This window comes from Daktulosphaira vitifoliae, unplaced genomic scaffold (genome assembly GCF_025091365.1).
Source record: "Daktulosphaira vitifoliae isolate Bord-2020 unplaced genomic scaffold, ASM2509136v1 Scaffold_1, whole genome shotgun sequence".
Taxonomy (NCBI): domain Eukaryota; kingdom Metazoa; phylum Arthropoda; class Insecta; order Hemiptera; family Phylloxeridae; genus Daktulosphaira; species Daktulosphaira vitifoliae.
This window is the reverse complement of record NW_026099572.1, coordinates 48,650,841-48,670,423: the sequence shown is the minus strand read 5'-3', so window position 1 is coordinate 48,670,423 and position 19,583 is coordinate 48,650,841. Positions and strand designations below refer to the sequence as shown.

General features: G+C 26.0%; 1 protein-coding gene across 5 annotated transcripts in view; it reads left to right on the top strand.

The window, feature by feature from the left end:
• LOC126895353 (adenylate cyclase type 2) overlaps positions 1 to 15,899 on the top strand; it is a 50,646-nt gene extending 34,747 nt beyond the window's left edge. For 4 of the 5 annotated variants that reach the window (XM_050667121.1, XM_050667124.1, XM_050667123.1 and 1 more), the window contains 16 exons: positions 959 to 1,065; positions 2,137 to 2,248; positions 3,583 to 3,710; positions 5,095 to 5,253; positions 9,403 to 9,544; positions 12,418 to 12,603; positions 12,673 to 12,731; positions 12,803 to 12,970; positions 13,035 to 13,224; positions 13,293 to 13,430; positions 13,494 to 13,657; positions 14,084 to 14,315; positions 14,384 to 14,530; positions 14,622 to 14,729; positions 15,271 to 15,513; positions 15,575 to 15,899. In XM_050667121.1, the coding sequence (XP_050523078.1) occupies positions 959 to 1,065; positions 2,137 to 2,248; positions 3,583 to 3,710; positions 5,095 to 5,253; positions 9,403 to 9,544; positions 12,418 to 12,603; positions 12,673 to 12,731; positions 12,803 to 12,970; positions 13,035 to 13,224; positions 13,293 to 13,430; positions 13,494 to 13,657; positions 14,084 to 14,315; positions 14,384 to 14,530; positions 14,622 to 14,729; positions 15,271 to 15,513; positions 15,575 to 15,709 (2,418 nt within the window). In that variant the 3' untranslated portion in view covers positions 15,710 to 15,899. The remainder of the gene's footprint in view (positions 1 to 958; positions 1,066 to 2,136; positions 2,249 to 3,582; positions 3,711 to 5,094; positions 5,254 to 9,402; positions 9,545 to 12,417; positions 12,604 to 12,672; positions 12,732 to 12,802; positions 12,971 to 13,034; positions 13,225 to 13,292; positions 13,431 to 13,493; positions 13,658 to 14,083; positions 14,316 to 14,383; positions 14,531 to 14,621; positions 14,730 to 15,270; positions 15,514 to 15,574) is intronic. The other variant, XM_050667125.1, reaches the window with a different exon arrangement.
• The last annotated feature ends 3,684 nt before the right edge of the window (positions 15,900 to 19,583 follow it).

The following is a 19,583-nucleotide window of genomic DNA, read 5'->3' as shown; positions in this document are numbered from 1 at the left end:
AAAAAAAAAAAAAAAAAAAAAAAAAAAAAAAAAAAAAAAAAAACACATCTTAGTAAAACCAATACCTTCTCAGCTTCGCATCGAAGCTAAAAGAATAATATTATTAAATTAATATAAAACTACTGTTTACTCTTTTGAATTTTATTCATTTTTTTAGTTTCATTTTTACTATAGTATAATTTAATCGTTAAAAAAAAATATGTATTTTTGCCATACTGATTCTGAAGTAAAACTATACTGAAAAATAGGCCAAAATTATTAATAATTTAAATATGGTACAAATAGACTGTACCTTCAATGTTTTGTTTGCAATAACTAAAAAAACTAACAAATATTTTATATATTCTAAATATAAAATTCAATATTCGTCTAAATTGATAACGCGTTTTCATGCATCATATTTTATTTCCTAATAAATACCAGCATATTTACGACATGTCTTATTTATGTTTATATAAATATCTATTTTTACGATTCGATGTATCATATTAAAAATATTTGCTATAAAACATATGTGAATGCATTTGGATTATTATGTGTATGAAGCCGTACTGATCGGGGATCTAGAGGATTAAATAGAATATTGAAAAATAGTGTAATTCATCTTTCATTGCTTAAATAAATGTATATAATTTTTGTCCAACTGTAAATACACAATTAATAAAAAGAGTCCAATAAGTAAAAACCAATGGTTTTCCATTTTATTAAAATATTATTAGATGTATAAAACGATAAGTTTTTCTCATATTTAGATAGATTATTCTTATAGATCATATATTAAAAATGGGTAATAAAAAAATTGTCAACATCAAAATTAAATAACAAGCATTTATAAATGCAAAATACTTTTGAATGTAAAAAGTTTGCTAGAAATACATTCGTCGTTCACTAAATTAGAAAAAATCATCTGATACTTGTACGTTTTAAGTAAAACATTTTAAGTGAATTTATGTTATAGGTGAAAAGAAGTATTATGCTAAAGATGGCGGATGCATGTCAAGACGATGTGACTAACAAACAGACAAGATTCCACGAAATGTATGTTCAAAGACACAATAATGTAAGGTAAGATATAAGAATATAATTTCAAATAAATAAAGATATACTTCATTATTTTAATGTGTTATTTTCTGATTTATTTACCCTTAAACTAATTTTAAAAAATTCTGATTGAAAATATTTTTTATGTCTTTTAATCATATTTGTTTGTACTAATTTACCTGTTATTTGAAGTAAACTACCAAATGCCATTCTCATAATTGCATACCTATCATTAAATACCTCTAAATACTTCCGCTAGAGATTAGAATTTGTATTAACCTAAATTTACTCTATATAGATATTTACCTTTTTTATTAATTATGCTATTTTTTAAGAATTGAGAAACTTTTCTTTGAATTCATTTTTGATAAAACAAAATATTGGCTCATACTAATTTTAAGCATTTAAAAAAAACATTCAGTTGATTAGATAATCAATCAAGTTTTTATATTTTTAGAATAATATTATTATATAAAAATGTATGTTTAAAAAATTATTTTCTGAAAATTCTATTATTTCGAGATAGAACCCATCATATTAACATTGCAATTCATAAACTCTCGAGTAATAGCAATTTCTTATTTACTTGTTTGTATAATAATTTTATTGAGTAAGCGACCATATTAAATTTATAATCAATATTATGAAAATAATATTTATCTTATCGTTAAAGTACACTATAAGATATTAAAATAAATTGTGATTGAAAAACATTCCATAATATTTTGATATAAAAAATAAATAAATATTTCATGGTATCAGCAATGTATTAAAATTGCATATCCATGGTGCCGTGTGATAAAAAACCTTTAATCAATAAACTACAAAAACAGATAATACGTTCTGTTGATTTTATACTTAGAAAAAAAGTTATTTGTCATAATAATGAAAAATAATTTTATTTAATAAAAACCTTATAATATTTACTCTATAGTAAGTATTGTGGGATTTCATCAAAGTTTCATTATTAAAAATATATTATATATTACAAATAAAATTATATAAGATAATTTCATTTTTTTTCGTACTAAAATACATTACTTTTTACTAAGTTATTGCATATTTAAAAATAAAAATAATAATTTTTTTTTTAAGTATCTTATATGCAGATATAGTTAACTTTACTCCCTTGTCTGAACAATTATCGGCATCTGATCTCGTCAAGACACTCAATGAATTGTTTGGTCGATTTGATCAAATAGCTCAGGTATGATATTTTGTTTTTACACATATAATTACTTTTAAAAATTGTATACCACTTGGATCTTACAATACAGCATAATATTTTTTTTAAAAAGTATTGATAATTTATTTGAGTGTAATCAAATTTTGCAATTTAAGTTATATTAATGAGAATTTACAATAAGTTTTAATAAATGTAATTTAACGTTTACTTATAATAATTATAATTATTAATTATTAATAACTATATACATATTTCAAATTGTAACGTCTATACTGCAGTTTCGAAGCTTTCAATAAAAAATTAATAATACTTAAAAATACTAAAATATCTTAAAATAATTGTATTTTTGAATCAGTCTAAGTATAGGCTATTTAATACGACCAAAAAGTTTAACGGAGTAAGTGATTTGAACTAAATTCTTAGTAAATTTTATGTATTGATATTTGATATAACTGAAATTTGGAATACTATCAACTGAATTGCTGATTAAAAAAAAAATATTCTACTAATCCCAACACATTCAAAAATAAAAACTGTTCATCTTTTTAATTAAAAATATAACAATGAATTACCTTAAATTAGTAATAATGAATCAGAGACATTAGACTGTATAAGTTATATTTGAAAATATTAGACATTCTTTGTACAAGTTTCATTGTAAAACGAGAAAAATGACTATGGGGAATTTTTTTATGAATATATGTAAAAATAATTATGGTTATTTTTCGAAATAGCAATTATTTAAATTTTAATTGTTAATAATTAATGTTGGTTTATTATAATTATCTTAAATGAATTATTCCAAAATTTTACTCGACAAATAATTATAGCTAAAAAGCAATCTTTGCAAAAAACAAGGTATAACTTTTTAAAGTTTGTGTATGAGATTTATTGAATATTTTCCATTCATAATTGCCAACTGATATGTAAATTTTTTTAGTTAACTTGTTTATTATTGTAGTTTTTCAACAATAAGCAGATAAATAATAACAGCTTAAGCAATCACATGCTCAAATGCACCTCGTATCTTCAAGGGAGTAGAATGGAATTTTAAAAGGTTATTGTAAAACTCATTTGTAACCAAAAAGAAATAAAAAGTACTAATACGGAAAAAAGTATTTTAAACCGTATTATTTATTATAAGTATCTTTTTGTACACTCAATAGGATCAAAAAATATTTATATGAATTTCAATTAATAAAAAAAAATAAAAATAAACTGTAATAATCAAGCAAAGTAAAAATTACCAGTGAAGTATACACAAAAATATATAATATTTAATTAAGTTCTAAGATTCTAAAATACAATGACATATGCAACACATGTACTATGGAATATTTATTATTTATTATTAGGATAATCAATGCATGCGGATTAAGATCTTAGGTGATTGTTACTATTGTGTTTCTGGATTACCCGTGTCCCGGCCAAATCACGCATACAACTGTGTCAACATGGGCTTGCAAATGATCGAAGCTATTAGGTGAATATTTTACACAATTACGCTTATAACTTGTATGATGCGATCACAATAATAACCATAAGATAAACTACTGCTCAGTAAACAATTTTTAAATCGTTCATAATTAACACAATAACAACATTCAATATCCAAGTGAAAAATAACAAATAATCGTTCACTTTCCCAATAAAAAATAGATAAATAACTGCTAAATAAATTATATTAAAGTTTGAGAATAACCATTAATAATTTAATTGATTGAAACCAATGTGAAAATATAAATATTGTGCATATATTTGTTTTATTGATATTATGCGGACATTGTAAGTCAAAGTAATTAGGTATGTCTGTGTGACTTTCATTACATAACATTTGAAATGATATTAATATTTCTTATTCTTGTGAGTTTATTTATTGGTCATACGGGTTTTCAAACTTTTTATTTAATTTTTGTAAATATATAGACGATTTCAAGTCCTGCGCACATTACAAAACTCGGTAAAGTGTTATTATTCTTACGCGGACATAGAAAAAACTAATTATGAAATTTGTGTTTGTTATTTATTATAAATATTTTATTAAATATGTACTGTTAATGTATTAAACAAAAAAACTATAATATTTCTTTAATCTTTAAAGTAATGTCATAATAAAGTAAACATTTCAAAGTTATTCCATTTATTATTTAATTTGGATTATTTATTCCGCCTGTTTTAAAACATAAATGTAATATATACCTTTAGGTATAAATAACAATTTGACGTGAATTGATAGCCAAAGTGTTTTATAATTATTTTCATAAAGAGGTACAGTTATGTTAGTTTCTGTTGATTTAGAGTGAGAGCAGAGTATAAAATAACGTTTCAGGGACGATCATATAAAGATTTTGTCGAAGCTGGGCTTTGATATAAAACCAATGGTTTTATATTTATACTGATTCATAAATATTTTCGTAAAAAGTTTCAATTAAACGTTTCTGAAACGGGTACATCTCTGGTGTAATTCAATAACACTTTTTTGCCACTGAGTTGACTATAGAGGTTTTGGCATTTATAATCTATTTTAAAAGCACAGTACAGACATACTACCTTTCCAATTCGATTGATTAATAATGCATTGCCGACCTCAACCAGTTAATTTAAAAACTCTGTAATTCATAAAATATATATTCTGTTATTAGTGATTATAATTCCTTTAGCTTCAAAATATGTTTTATTCAGTACACGTCAAGCTTACATAATAGATTTGTAGATGCTAAAACCTATACGACTTGAATAGCTAACTATTCCAAAAGTTGCACTTTCACTGTATGTCAAGCGACTCCATATTAACGAGATTTTCATTAACTAATAAATTGTAAGATTAACGTTTGTTTAACAATATATTTTTATTTCTGTTTAATAAGGTTCGTCAGAGAAGCGGCAGGTTTCAATGTAGACATGAGAATCGGTATACATACGGGAAACGTTTTATGCGGTGTGTTAGGACTAAGGAAGTGGCAATTCGACGTTTGGAGTGATGATGTCACGCTTGCTAATCACATGGAATCTGGTGGTGTCCCAGGGTAATTAAAACGATTATTCATCAAACGCCCCGCACTGCGTCGCTGATCAAATATTTACACACCAGCTATATTCTTTTAGATAAATGATTTTCCTTTTTATGCTAAAAAGTCTGGGTACAGACCGTTTTTTTAAAAACGCTGGTTGAGAGCTTTAGAAATTTTTTATGAAGAGGGGCAAAATATTTTTTTAAATATTTAGTTTCGCTGTTTGCACAATACACTTAGTGTTGAAGTTAAGAGAGGTGACCGGGGTACTCAGCCAGAAAACGGCGCATTTTTAGAGGCCAACACTAATAGCACAATACGATAGAATTTAGTCATCTCAGTTAACAAAGCTTCCTAAAAAATTATGTATTTTTTCTAATAAAAATATACAGGGTGTTCAGTAATTAAGGAGACAGGTAAATTGTTATAAACAATGAGAACAATAGAAACCCGTTTCTTAATTTACTGAACACTCCATATAATGTGTATAATTGTATAGTGTTTTTTAGGGTAGGGAGAAAATACAAGTAGCATTCTCAAAAATTTTATTTTAATTGGTGTCTATTGGCTTTGCAGAAAAAAAATGATAAATAAGATTTTTTGGTATTGTTATGTATTATTTATAAAATCAAGAGTCTCTATAAATTTAATAAATAAAAAACCAAACCAACATGTTATTAATCCATAAAAACAATACTCACAATCCTGGTATTCATAATACAATTAAAAAATTTAATTTTAAGAAAATTGAACAATCAAAATAACAAGAGGGACATCTGCCCTCTCTGTCACCCATTTGTGCACCCATAGGGCAGACATGGAGAATGATAGGATAAAATTTGCATTTAGTATAATATGAAGTGCTTAAAATGCAACAGGTATACATGACAATAAAAAAAAATGATTTAAGGACATAGTCAAACTGAAAATTAATAGTTTTAATTATTAGAAAAACACACTGTTATAAACAATAATTACAATTATTGTAATACGTTTTCAGCTACACTTTGAAATTAAAAAATAAATACAATCTATATGTTACCATGATTTTTTTTTGATAGAATCTTTCCAACTTTCAAACCAACAACATTTCACTTGACATACCTCAAATAAGTAACGAAGAGAATTTATTAAATGACTGAGTAATTTTTAATGATGAAAAATTAATAAAGAAACGCAGAGTTAAAAAATAATTTTTGCAAGAAAAATATATGAAATTATGAGTTAAATGATATTAGCCACAAGTGATCAATTCTTAATGTTTTACTCTCTTAGTATAAATACTACAGTTGTTACATTAGTCAAAGATTTACAAATTTAGAACAGTTTTCTGCTGTACTGTGACGCAGTCGTAGTATGACCGTCGCACTGAACTGAATATCATCCGAATCAAGATGATAATACGCCGACCGTGTCGTGCCTTCTTAAATGGCCCAAAACCCGAAATGTCTTATCAATCATCGGCGACTGGCGGCGTTGACATATAAACATACAGGTGACCGTCCACCGGTTAACGAACAGTCTGAGTTTTTCACAGTATCCACGCTCATATGATATTATCACAGTGAAAATTATTTTATGTTTGGATAAAAAAATCATCGTTTTTACTTCTTTAATATTATTATTCTCTAATATTAACCTAAAAAGTTCAATTAAATTTGCTAAAGTAAATTTCGTTATCGTAGCTTTACCGCTACCGCGACAATTACATATACATTGTATGAGTAATAAGAATTATCAGAAATATCTCATTACTCTTTATAAAAAATGAGGCTGGTACTAAGTTTTGTATTTCATACTACATAAAATAAATGCGCGTCGTTATTAAATCAATAAATTCGTATTGCTTCAAAATGTAATGCATGTACACAAAACCGGTTTTGTTATCAACTATAACACGACGGAAATAATAAAAAAACATCGTAAAATTGTCTATATTTAACCCCTAATAAAAGGTTGGTACACAGATGGCTTAACAAGATGACTCGACTATACCAACACCATTATTGTTTGCTCGTACTTGCGAGAAGTTTTGAAATTAACTTCCGACATGAACCTCGCATACTTTTAAGATATATTTTTGAATAATGATGATTCTTTTTCTTCCTAAAGTAACGGAGTTCTAAATAAATTCAATTGTAGTGTTATAATACTAATTTTTAAATAATAACTAAAGAATATGTATAAATAATAAGACAAATTTAATCAATATATTGTATATTTAGTCTTATTTTTATACTCGGAGTATACAAAACTAGTTAATTGCCTTCATTTTACGAGTTGATAAGAGTAAAAAACATAGTAAGACTATTAAATTGAAATCGTTATTTAAATATATTGAAACATGGGACAAGGATAAATAACACGAAAAAGATATCAAACTTCAAAGTAATAAAATAAAATGCAAATAAAAATTTGTAATGGAAAAAGTATCTTTGCAGTTAAGCTAAAAGTATAAAAATAATACAGTAGATGGTAATAAACAAATAGAAGAAAATGGTTTTTGAGTAAATTTAATTATTCTATGAAATTAAATCAACAGTTTTACCATAGTTAGTTGAAAATCACTGACCCGTGATTTTGTAATTAATAAAATGATTTTTACAGCTAACATTTTATACGAACGCAATAATTTTTTTACAATTTATTCAATAAATTAATTTTAATTGATAACTATAAAGTAAAATAAGTTATTCGCAACGTATAAACGAGACATACCGATCCTTCGAGTTACACAAGTGAGGGTTTAAGTAGTAGAAGTGCTAATTTGCATAAAAATCACACTTTACCGTCAACTTCTATTGTTATTAAAGGATGTAAAACCATTAAATAATAATGCGTTTATACATAGAATGCATGTCAATGATAAGTTAATCAAGAGGAAAAATATTGGTGGCATGGGTTTGACATTTTAATAGTGCAATCAAACTTCGTTGATTATGGGACATTAAATATATTGAAAACTGATCCAATCTCTCGATATTCTACGTAGTGATCATGCGTTAGTTACTTTCGTCAAATGTTGCTCGAAAATAAATTAGATATGTCAACAGATATGTTTACTATGGTAAATCTAAAAAACCCTGATACTATCTTTTAAATATTAAATTTCTGTTAGTGATGGCGAACTTTAAAAAGTATTTTTATTATTGATTCACATAATTTTGTTCAAATTTATTTGATTTATTTATTTGTTCCATAACACACTATTTTTCTATAAATCAGTAATTTATACTAAAAGAAGCAAAAATATACCAAAAAACAAAATTTATTAGAAGCTATTTAGAGCTACGTTAATAGAAAACGCAATTTAAGTTTTCCTTGCAAGAAGAACTCTACTACTTTTTGTTGTAGTTTAATATTTATGAAAACTTAGTGCTTAAGCAATGGTTATTTAAAAATGAAAAAAGTTCCTTTATTTTTAAATTTAGTCTTTTTTAACCCGAACCCCAATTTGTAAAACTAACACAAAAACTACATTTTGAAACGTTAGATACATTTTATAATAAACATTTGTGGAAATATCGTTTGTAAAAACCAACGTACAGTATTTTTGTAAAAATAGCCCAAAACCTCTATTTTAAAGAACACTTAGATGTTAGTTTGTATTTTAAAATTAATGAGTAAAAATTATAATCATTCTTAACTTTGTTAACTTTGAGGTAGAACTCAACTTAAATAACGCGTTCGAGGTACTTACATAAAAGTGTAACATTAAAAAATAGACATTTGTACAATGTTCACGTACAAACTACGTAAATATGATTAAAAATACAGCGTTTCTCCTGTTAATCCGACATTACATGTCTCACATAATAACTTATAGTTATAATAATTAAGTAAATAATGATTACTTGATAAATTTTAAATCAGTTTTACTAACAAATGTGACATATTTCCCGTCAGGAAAAATGGCTAAATACACCACCGTCTAAAAAAGAATATTTCAAACAAAACTTTTTTAATATTAAATTTGTTGTTTAATTAAAAGTATATTAAAAAAAATTTTAAAGGTAATCTAATAAAAATAAAAAAGGTGGTAAAAATAACATTTTTGAATTATGAGTACAACTTGAAAAACTTATTTTTAAGTTGAAAGAGGGAGCATAGAATGTTCAAATTAAATAAAAAATACTAATCATACTCTTAATACTAAAATTACAGTCGTGTACACATAACAAGAGCCACAATGCAACAGTTGAATGGCAGATTCGCCGTTGAACCTGGTAACGGAGGTTCTAGAGAAGGTTACTTGGCAGACCACAAAGTCGAAACTTTCCTCATTATACACCCATCTGAGCAAACCGTAAGTATACTCAGATCACTGTACAGTATTTCAACTTCATGAATAAAATTCATATATAGACTTATTAGTTCGTATATAATACTCGTCCTTATTAGGACAAGTTTCATCCGTTACATATACTGGATCGAAGACGATCCATCACAGATCACTACTTTTGTTGAAAACTATCTAAACCGCGAGGTAAATTGAGTTACAGCTTTCGTGGCCGACACACGTTATCTTAATAACTTAAGCCACGTGCAATGACTTAAAAGTTCAACGAGACAAAATATTCTTCTATGCCGAGAAAAGAAGACAAAAATTTCAAAAGGTCGACTACGGGAATCTATAAAAAATCAAAATAATAGACTCGAGAGATCAAAACTGGTACGTGCGTTTAACCGTTTTGTACTACTCTTTGTAGTTACAACGTTACTTACTACGTTTTGTCAGCCTTGCGGAACCCACCGAACCCGACATATGTATACTAAGTCCGCAGTTAGCCGGATGCGTTTAACTTAACTTGCCATTTTATGATGACATCGTAAAAGTGAGCGAAACGTAAAACCTTAAGATCACTCGAAAGTTTCATTTTTATTTATTTTTCACTCGAGCCATTTCGGCATTTAAAAGCTCTGAGCAAACAACTGAAATGGATCGTGATTTTTTAGGTCGGAAATGAGTATTATAAATTGGAAAAAAAATATGTTCAAATATAACACAGTTTAAATAACGACTCTAAATTCATATTGTGTATTTCTGTAAATAAAGAAATATGTAAAGTTTTTAAGTAGATAAATACTAAGTATCGCGAACAATACAAAATATACAACAAAGAGCATACGCTGGCTTTTAATAATATGACTACTAAGCTTCGTATATTTTTCTGCAGTCTCAAACAGTCCATTTGCATTTTTTGTTCTGATTTAACTTCACCCTTGGCGCCGCACGTTTTAACCCGTATTTACCATCGGTTTAGGCTGTCTAAACTACAACAATACATAGCCTTAAGGAATTCTTTACGCACAAATATTTCTTTTCTTTTTATAAAAAAATACCTATCCCATTCAATTACAACAAATGGCATATAAAAAAAAAAAGGATTGTATTATATGCCATTTTTAACTTATTATGATTAAAATAAATAATTTCTTAATCAACAACCTTGAACTACGAACTAATACGTATCTATTATTATTAGACTTGTAAAAAATTTCTTTTTTTGTATACAGAATAAATATTCGAAAAAATATTGGAAAGGTATTCATAATATGTATACAAATATTAAAAAAATATATATTCAAAATATATTTTTTAATACTTAAAATATGTAATTGCCAATTGGCATTTTCAAAAAAAAATTTCCCAAATACTGGTCATGATAAAACCATATTAAATCCATAAAAAAAACCTTTAATCATTTTTTTACATAAATTTAGTTTAATTTACCAGATAACCGGTAGGTTATTAAAAGTATTAGATTATAAAATAAAATTACAAAAAAAATAATTAAAATGCATTAATTCGAATATTTTACAAGATTTATTATTATTGAGCTGATAAGATCATATCATATTTGTTTTAACGAAAAGCTGCTACAAGTAAGAAGACATAATATCTTTAATATCTAATTTAATAATTTTAAACATTAATTTATATAATTATCTCTTATATTATAATAATTTTATCGTTTTTACACGTACCAATAAAATATAAATAACACATTATTAAACATTTTCTTACATCAAAAATAGAAATTCTATCGAATATCAATGAATTAAAATAATTTTTAAATTTTAATTTGGTATATTATTTCAGAAAATCATTTCTTAAAAAAAAGTTTTTAAACTTTAAAAATTTTTTTATGAAATCCTAGTCCTTATACTTAAACTAAGCCGTATAAAATATTAAAATTTACAATTTTTACTGATAAAAAAAAATCAAAACTATCTAAAACACGGAAAAATTGATTTGATTTTTTATTAGGCCTATCTTATTTAGTAGTTTTGACATGGTTTAAACATGTATCACATATGAGTTACCTATGAGAACAATATAATTACTATTATAGATATGAAGTTTAAAGAACTAACATTTTTTATTTATCATTATCGCATTTTTATTTTATTCTTATAACTAATCTGGACCTTTTTTATCAAGATATTAAATAGCACTTAATAAAATAATAATTATTTTATTAAGTGCTATTTAATTCAAATTATTTTAATTAAAATAAAAATATATAAATGATTAGTTATGAGAAGATACAGTCTAAATTATAATTATAAAACGTATAGTTAGAATTATAAATTTAATATTTTTAATAATTATAAAATAAAAAATACATTTGCATCGTTTTTAATTAATAAAAACATAAAAAACACTAGTAAAATTTTAATTTTTCTTTGCTCAATCGCCGTATTGTATTATTAAACGAAACACTTCGAAATCACCACAAAATCAATAACAAAAAAGTATTTAATTTTTGAACCAAACCAAATCAAACCCAATTATTTGTTATTTATAACGTGCCGTAGATTCTTGGATTTCATCCCGATTCGACTTCCTATAATTTAGATCAGTGAACTAGAATAAGCACACTATATGAAAATTGAATAATGTTCACATAACTTTTATTGTAGACTACGAGTAGTAAAACAAATGATGAAAGTATCATTAAATTGATTAAAACGTGTCATACGCTTTCATGAAATCATTGGTGCGGCTTTAGCATTGAAGTATTGAAAACTGTAACTTCCTACCTACCACATATAAAATATTTCTTATTAAATAAAATAAATGACGTTTATTTAAACTTTTTTTATCGTGAAAAATTTATCTTTTTCATAACCATAAAAAAAAATATAATTAGGTATAATTGGCTTATTTATCAGGCAAACGGTAAGGCGTTGGATTCAAAAGGAAACAAGCATGTAGAAAATATCGGACGCATTCAGGATGATGGTGTAAATAGAAATCGTTCTCCGAGTAAAATGACCAAATACATAGAGTGCTGGGGAGCAGACAAACCATTCGCTAATATAACTGAAAGTACAATGGCAAAAAACATCGGACTTGCGGTAAATATATATAAATTATTAATTTGATCAAACTGATGTCCTAAATTCTTGTATACATTAATATTCCAGAGTTTAGCAATGATCGAATCGAATTTATTGCCCTCCAAAAACACTTGTTTAGATTGCCAGTAAGTGGAATTAAATTTATTTTTCTCATTTATTTTACTATTTCAATTTAATTTTAACTTACATGTTTTAGAAAATGTTATAGTATAGAAGATTTCAACCCGGTATGCTTGTGGTTCAAAAATGGAATTCAAGAATCTCAATATAGAAATCAAAATGACCCGTATTATAAATACTACAGTACTGCCGCTTTAGCAATTTTTCTTTGTATCACTGTTACTCAACAACTAATGATTCCTAAGTAAATTGTTCAAAAAACTATTTAACATAAAAATTTATATTTTTTTTAATTTTTGTATCTCAAGAACGTTGACAATGTGGATATCTCAAGGAGCTTCTCTTTTAACATTATCAGTTTTTACTTATGTTAGCTGGATGCCGGCCTACGATTGTGCTTCTCAAGATAACATATCCGTAGGTTCGTCCAGATTGCTTCGAATAGCTATTTTTTTATTAACATCGACCTTAGTAGGAGTATGTACTGTAATCCTACTAGTGAGTACAAGAACAAGATTTTAAAAGTATTGTTAGGAAATGTTTTTATGGAAATTAATGTATTTTAGTTAGACTCTGATAATAAATATGATGAAAACACAATTTTCAAAAATATAACCTTAGACTATCCACTACTAAACATCACTTCAAACTCATCTAATAATATGGCTCCAGATGAATATATACATTTATCTTCTATTGTTTTAGTAAGTTAATAGTAAATCGTAATTAATTACCGATTTTGTTTTTGATATCCACTTAAATTTCAGGCATTCATGTATAACACAATATTTACATTGATGTCGATTGCAGTGTTTCTACGAATCGGTATCACTCTAAAACTTTTCATAATGATTTTGTGTTCCATACTACACTTGTCGCTATATCAATCGTTACCATTGTTTCAATATCATTTCAAGGAATATGATGAGTCGTGAGTACATAAATCCAAAATCTTAACAAATTATAATTGAAGTTGAGGTAACAACGAGACATGTCGATTTTTTTTTTAATATTTCAGCAGATAAAAAAAATATTCAGAAATGTCTTGTTGTTGCATAGAAAACACATCAAGACATGTCCATTAGTATTATAACTCTATGTATAAAACCATTTTTAGACATTTTTGGATATTATAATAACGAGATATGTCAAGTAGATTATAATTTTTTATTTAATTACAAGGAAAAAAAATGATTTTGGCCAAAAAATGAACATGTTTCGTTGTGTTTTTTATGCAACAACAAGATATTTCCGAATATTTTTTGTTTCTACTAAAAATTAAAAAAAAAAATCGACATGTGTTGTTATTGCCTCAAGGCCTTCAATTTGACAATACTTTAATGACTTCTCATTCTAGAGAAATTCCATGGCAGTTAAAAATATGGGCTCCAATAGTACTTTTAATGGTCATATTTATTATTTTGGATCGAAAAAATGAACTTTCCGCACGAACGGATTTTCTATGGCGAGCAAAATTAAAAGTCGAACAAGAAGAAGTTGAAACGATGCGAGGTATCAACAAAATACTATTGGAAAACATTTTACCAGCTCACGTCGCTGAACATTTTCTTCGAGAACAAGCACTACAGGTTAATTTCTAAAATATCAAAAAAATTTTTTTGTAACACTTTTTTTTTATTTCTTTATAACAACTTAGGATTTATACCATGAGCGCTACAGCTGTATTGCAGTTATGTTTGCTTCTATACCAAATTATAAAGAGTTTTACGATGAAAACGACGTCAACAAACAAGGACTCGAATGTCTCCGACTACTAAATGAAATTATATGTGATTTCGATAAAGTAAATAATCAGAAATTTCATATGTAGATAGTAAATAATCAAGAATTTGTATGTCAATAAAAATTATTAATTATTATTTTGATATTTGCAGCTTTTATTAAAGCCCAAATTTAGTTCAATTGAAAAAATTAAAACAATAGGAAGTACATATATGTTAGCATCAGGTCTTAGGCCAGGAAAAGAAGACAGCAAATTAAAGGTGATCTTGTAGTTAAAATTCCTTTTTTTCAGCACGTAATTATATTAAGTTATTACATATTTATATATTTAAAATTATTTTTTTCGAAGTGTTATGTTATACAAATGAATCGTGTTATTACATATTATTAATTTTAGTTTAAACTATTATTATCCTAGAGTATAGTTATACAAATTTGACAAACATCATTTTTTATAGTTTAATTGATTTTTTTTTTAATAATTCACTTTAACAAATGAATCGTTAATAATTTTAATAACATTTTATTATTTTTTTTTTTTTTTTTTTGAAACCTCCTTCCACACTTTACAACAAATAAATCAAATTAATAAGGTCAGGAGCTATAGGCATAGATACGATAGTTAAGTTTTTTTTTTTGAAATTATGTTAACAATGTTAATTCCTAGTGATTATTACTCCGAGAAAGTAAAACATTTTTTGGGAAAAAATTTCAAAATGTTAGCTAAATTTTATTTTACTAAATCTCAAACTTAAACAGTCTTGTATTGATTTTCATTGAAATCGTTTTTATTGTTTATAGGCAGCCGACAGACAACAAGAACACAATGTAGTAATTTTAGTAGAATTTGCTATTGCATTAATGACAATTTTAGAGCAAATAAATCGAGAATCATTCCAGAGATTTAAATTGAGAATAGGTCTTAATCATGGTCCTGTAATAGCTGGCGTAGTAGGAGCTCAAAAGCCTCAATATGATATTTGGGGTAACACGGTAAACGTAGCTTCTAGGATGGATAGTTGTGGTATAATGGGCAGGATACAGGTAAAAAATTTATCATAGAAATTAAAAAATTGCTATTGTTAACAACAAATTTATTTTCAAGGTTACCGAAGATACAGCAAAAATTTTGATGTCAGCTGGTTATGAATGTGAATGTCGAGGCCCAACATTCGTTAAAGGAAAGGGTACATTAACCACGTACTTTGTGAAAACACAATATGACTCCAAAGAAAAATAAATGTTTTATATCATTTGACATATAATTGACAGAAAGAAAATATTTTGAGTAATAATCTAATTTTTTCAATAAATGGTTAGGCTCAATGGTTGTCAAAAATCTGTGACGATGACCACCAGTTAAAAATTTGCTTAATATCTTTATGCTTATGATATTAAGTATCAATAAAAGTAATTTTATTGTTTAATTACTTATATGATCTAATATTATTTACTGAAAAACTTTTGATTAACTAAAAAAAATACTTATTATTTTCCAGTACTGAAACTATTACATTGATTTAGATAATTATACGAAATTGATGAAATTAATAAATTTCATTAATTTAATTCTAATTTTAATTTATTTTTGTTTACAATAAAATTGTCTAAATTTCATCTCTGTTTATCGTAATAATTATAATGATTATATATTTTTTATATCGTTTTAAGTCGTCAAAAATAATAAAATTATGTTAGATTAAAACAAAATAAATTAACGATAACCTATATCATACCGAGTATAATAGGAGTCTAGGTACCCGTCACGTCTCATATACAAGGTCATCGGTTTATTGTAAACCACTCGATTATTCGCAAAATAAATACAATATTAAAAAAAAAATTTGATATCTTTTAATTACATATATTTCTTGATATATCAGCTAATAATGACTTAAAGAAATGTCAACTTAATTTTTTTTAATGGCAATATACAACATACATATTTAATTGGCTTATAAAATAGAAAATAATCTATTTAATAAAATCATTGGCCGATACCAACTTTTGAACCAGAATTCGGAAATTATTAAATTTGTATAGTAATGGTTGGAGATAAAACGAAGGTATTGTTATTTTTATCACTAGTCATTTCCTGGCTGTACTCTTTCTATGACAATTTAAAAAAATTTCAATCTTGTATATTGAATTCGTAAATAGATATATATTTTATTTTTTGATACCCTCTCCTACACTTTACAACAAAGAAACCAAATGATGAAGGTTAAGGGCAGATAGGCATAAATACAATAATTTAGTTTTTTTTTTTAATTATTTTAACAATGATAATTATTAATGATTATATCGAGAAAGTATTTTCCTTAGTAATATACTACATAATAATATAATATGGAAAAATATTTTCCTTGATAATATATTCCATGATAATATGATATACAATATTACTTTTTTCAAAGAATATTTTCCTCTGTAATACATTCTGGCATTAGTTTTTTTCGATATAATACTGTCGCATGTATTTTCATTCCTCGAAAGTACGTTTCCTAATTTTTCGTTTCTATCAATATTTCTGTTCTGATTAATATTTTACCAAAAAAAAAATTATTCCTATTTAATATATTATCGATTCATAAGCATGCCCCAAAAGATCAATGAGTTGCCATATATCAAATATTTTATATATTGATACTGCGATAAATCAAGAGCATTTCTATTGTTGGAATTTCAATTTTAAAGGTATAAGAGAAAAAAGTATATATATCATATCACATAAAATACATATTTAACTAAGTTATAAAATTGAAAATAATTTAATTAAGAAAATTACTGGTCGATAACAACTCTTAGACCAGTATTTCGGAATATGAAAATTGTATAGTAAAGGCTGTAGGAGAGGAGTGAGTACTGATTTTTTTATCACAAGTTGTACTCTTCGTGCCGCTTAGATATAAAAGTGAGAATAACTTCGGAAGTACTGGTCCAAAAGTTGTTATCGACCAGTAATTTTCTTAATTAAATTATTTTTTTATTTTATGAGCTAGTTTAATATACATATATTTGAAAAAATAAAGTTGACCCACCTTTAAGTCATAAGAGATGATTCTAAAAATTCATTATTAGCTGATGTGTCAAGAAATATACAGAGTTTTCAGTAAGTAAGGAAACAGACAAATTGTTATAAAACAATGAGAATAATAGAAACCCGTTTCCTTACTTATTGAACATCCTACTTATAACTAAAAAAAATCAATTTTTTTTTCTAATATTGTATTTATTTTTTGAGTAATCGTGTGATTTATGATAAGCCGATCATTGTATAAATACATATAGTGAGAAAGTATAGTAAATAGTAAGAGTCATCCCGCGTTCTATCAACTCTTATAATTTTTGATCCAGTCACTATTATATGTTACTTTTTTTTTAAATAATTGTTATACGTTGTGACTATAAAATTTTTATAATAAATAATTTTTTTTTATTATTAGAAAAATAATTTTTTTTTATAATTTACCAAAAATGTTTAATATTTAAAAAAAAAATTGGTAAAAAGTAACTTATTAATTATCAGTAGTAAATTATCTGTATAATTACAATTTTGTGTACATTTGAATTTCTCATGTGTTTTTTTACAATATCAAACATTTAAATAATACCGAGACAGCAATAATCTATTTCAATAGACCAACAAAAATAAATTACTTTTATGGTAGTTATCAAGAAAATTTTTCCACTCCAGTCATTTAATAACGTATAATAAAAAATAGACATGAATTATTTAAGATGTCATTTTTGTATAATGAATATTATCGAGTTGTACCCGAGACAAATGATGACTACTGTATGCTAATCAGTACATCATCAATAAAAAATGGATCAAAAACTAATTGGCCGTTAAACAAACAGTAGCAGGTATATAAACACCATAAAAATAATTTATTATTTATTGGCCCATAGGAACATATTATTGTTGCCTCGGTATTATGAAAACAAAATAATCAAACATTTTATACTTGGAAAACAAATCTTTAAACAATTTTAAACTTCTTGAATTCAATCATTCATATAATATATATATGTGGGTACTATTGGTATCTAGATGGCACCACTTCCAGGGTCTGGAGATAGATAGTGGTATCAAGTACATAGAGGGAGATTAAGTCAAGTCGTGAGTCGGCTAAAACGTGTCTCTATGTATATTCTTTAGTTTATAAGTGTATTCTGTTTTATATAATATTTCTGTGTTGTGTGAATATTTTATATAGAGTTTTTGTGTATTAATTTATAAATATATAAATTAAATAATAGTATTGCGTCTTCGCTCTGTTCCTGTAATTGCCTGTTTGCATTTTCCCACATTTTTTGGGGGCCTGTCCGGGATAATCATCGGTCAACAAACGGGAATAGAGATTGGAGAAGATATCTTGACTACTCAACATCCGGAAAAATTCAAACTATTTGTCGTGTATTATATAAGTGTTGTTAGTGACGAAAATATATAAAACGTTTTTGTAATTGTATTAGTATACGACTCCATTTTGGTTGAGTAAACGCGCAATTTTTCTTTGTTCGTTTTCGCGAGATCTAGTTATTGTTAATCGGTTTCTAACATCAATTTGAATTTGATTAAACTTTTTGATTATATAACAGTTCGAGATGCCTAAAAATAAAAATTTTAATGAAACTATGGACGAAGTTTCTAGACTTCGAGAGGAAGTATTTGCTTTGAGACTTGAGCATAGCAAATCTCATTTAAGCTTTAGAGATGTTGAAGAATCACTGTCAAAGTTTTCTGGTGATGATGCTTATCCAGTTAATCGATGGATTGAAGAAATTGAAGAAATGGCTAGTGTACTACGTTGGTCCGATCCTGAGAAGTTAATTTATGGTAAACGTTTATTAATGGGAACGGCTCAATTATATATTCAATCGGAAAGAGGAATTACTACTTGGACAATTTTAAAAGATAAACTGAAGAATGAGTTTAAAAGTCGTATGAACACAGCTGCTATTCATCGTTCACTATCTGAGCGATTTAAGAAAATTGATGAATCGTATCAGCAGTATGTTTTCAAGATGAAACAGATTGCTCAGCTAGGCAATATTGAAGAAGATTCTCTTATTGATTATATTATAGCTGGTATAAGAGACTTGGA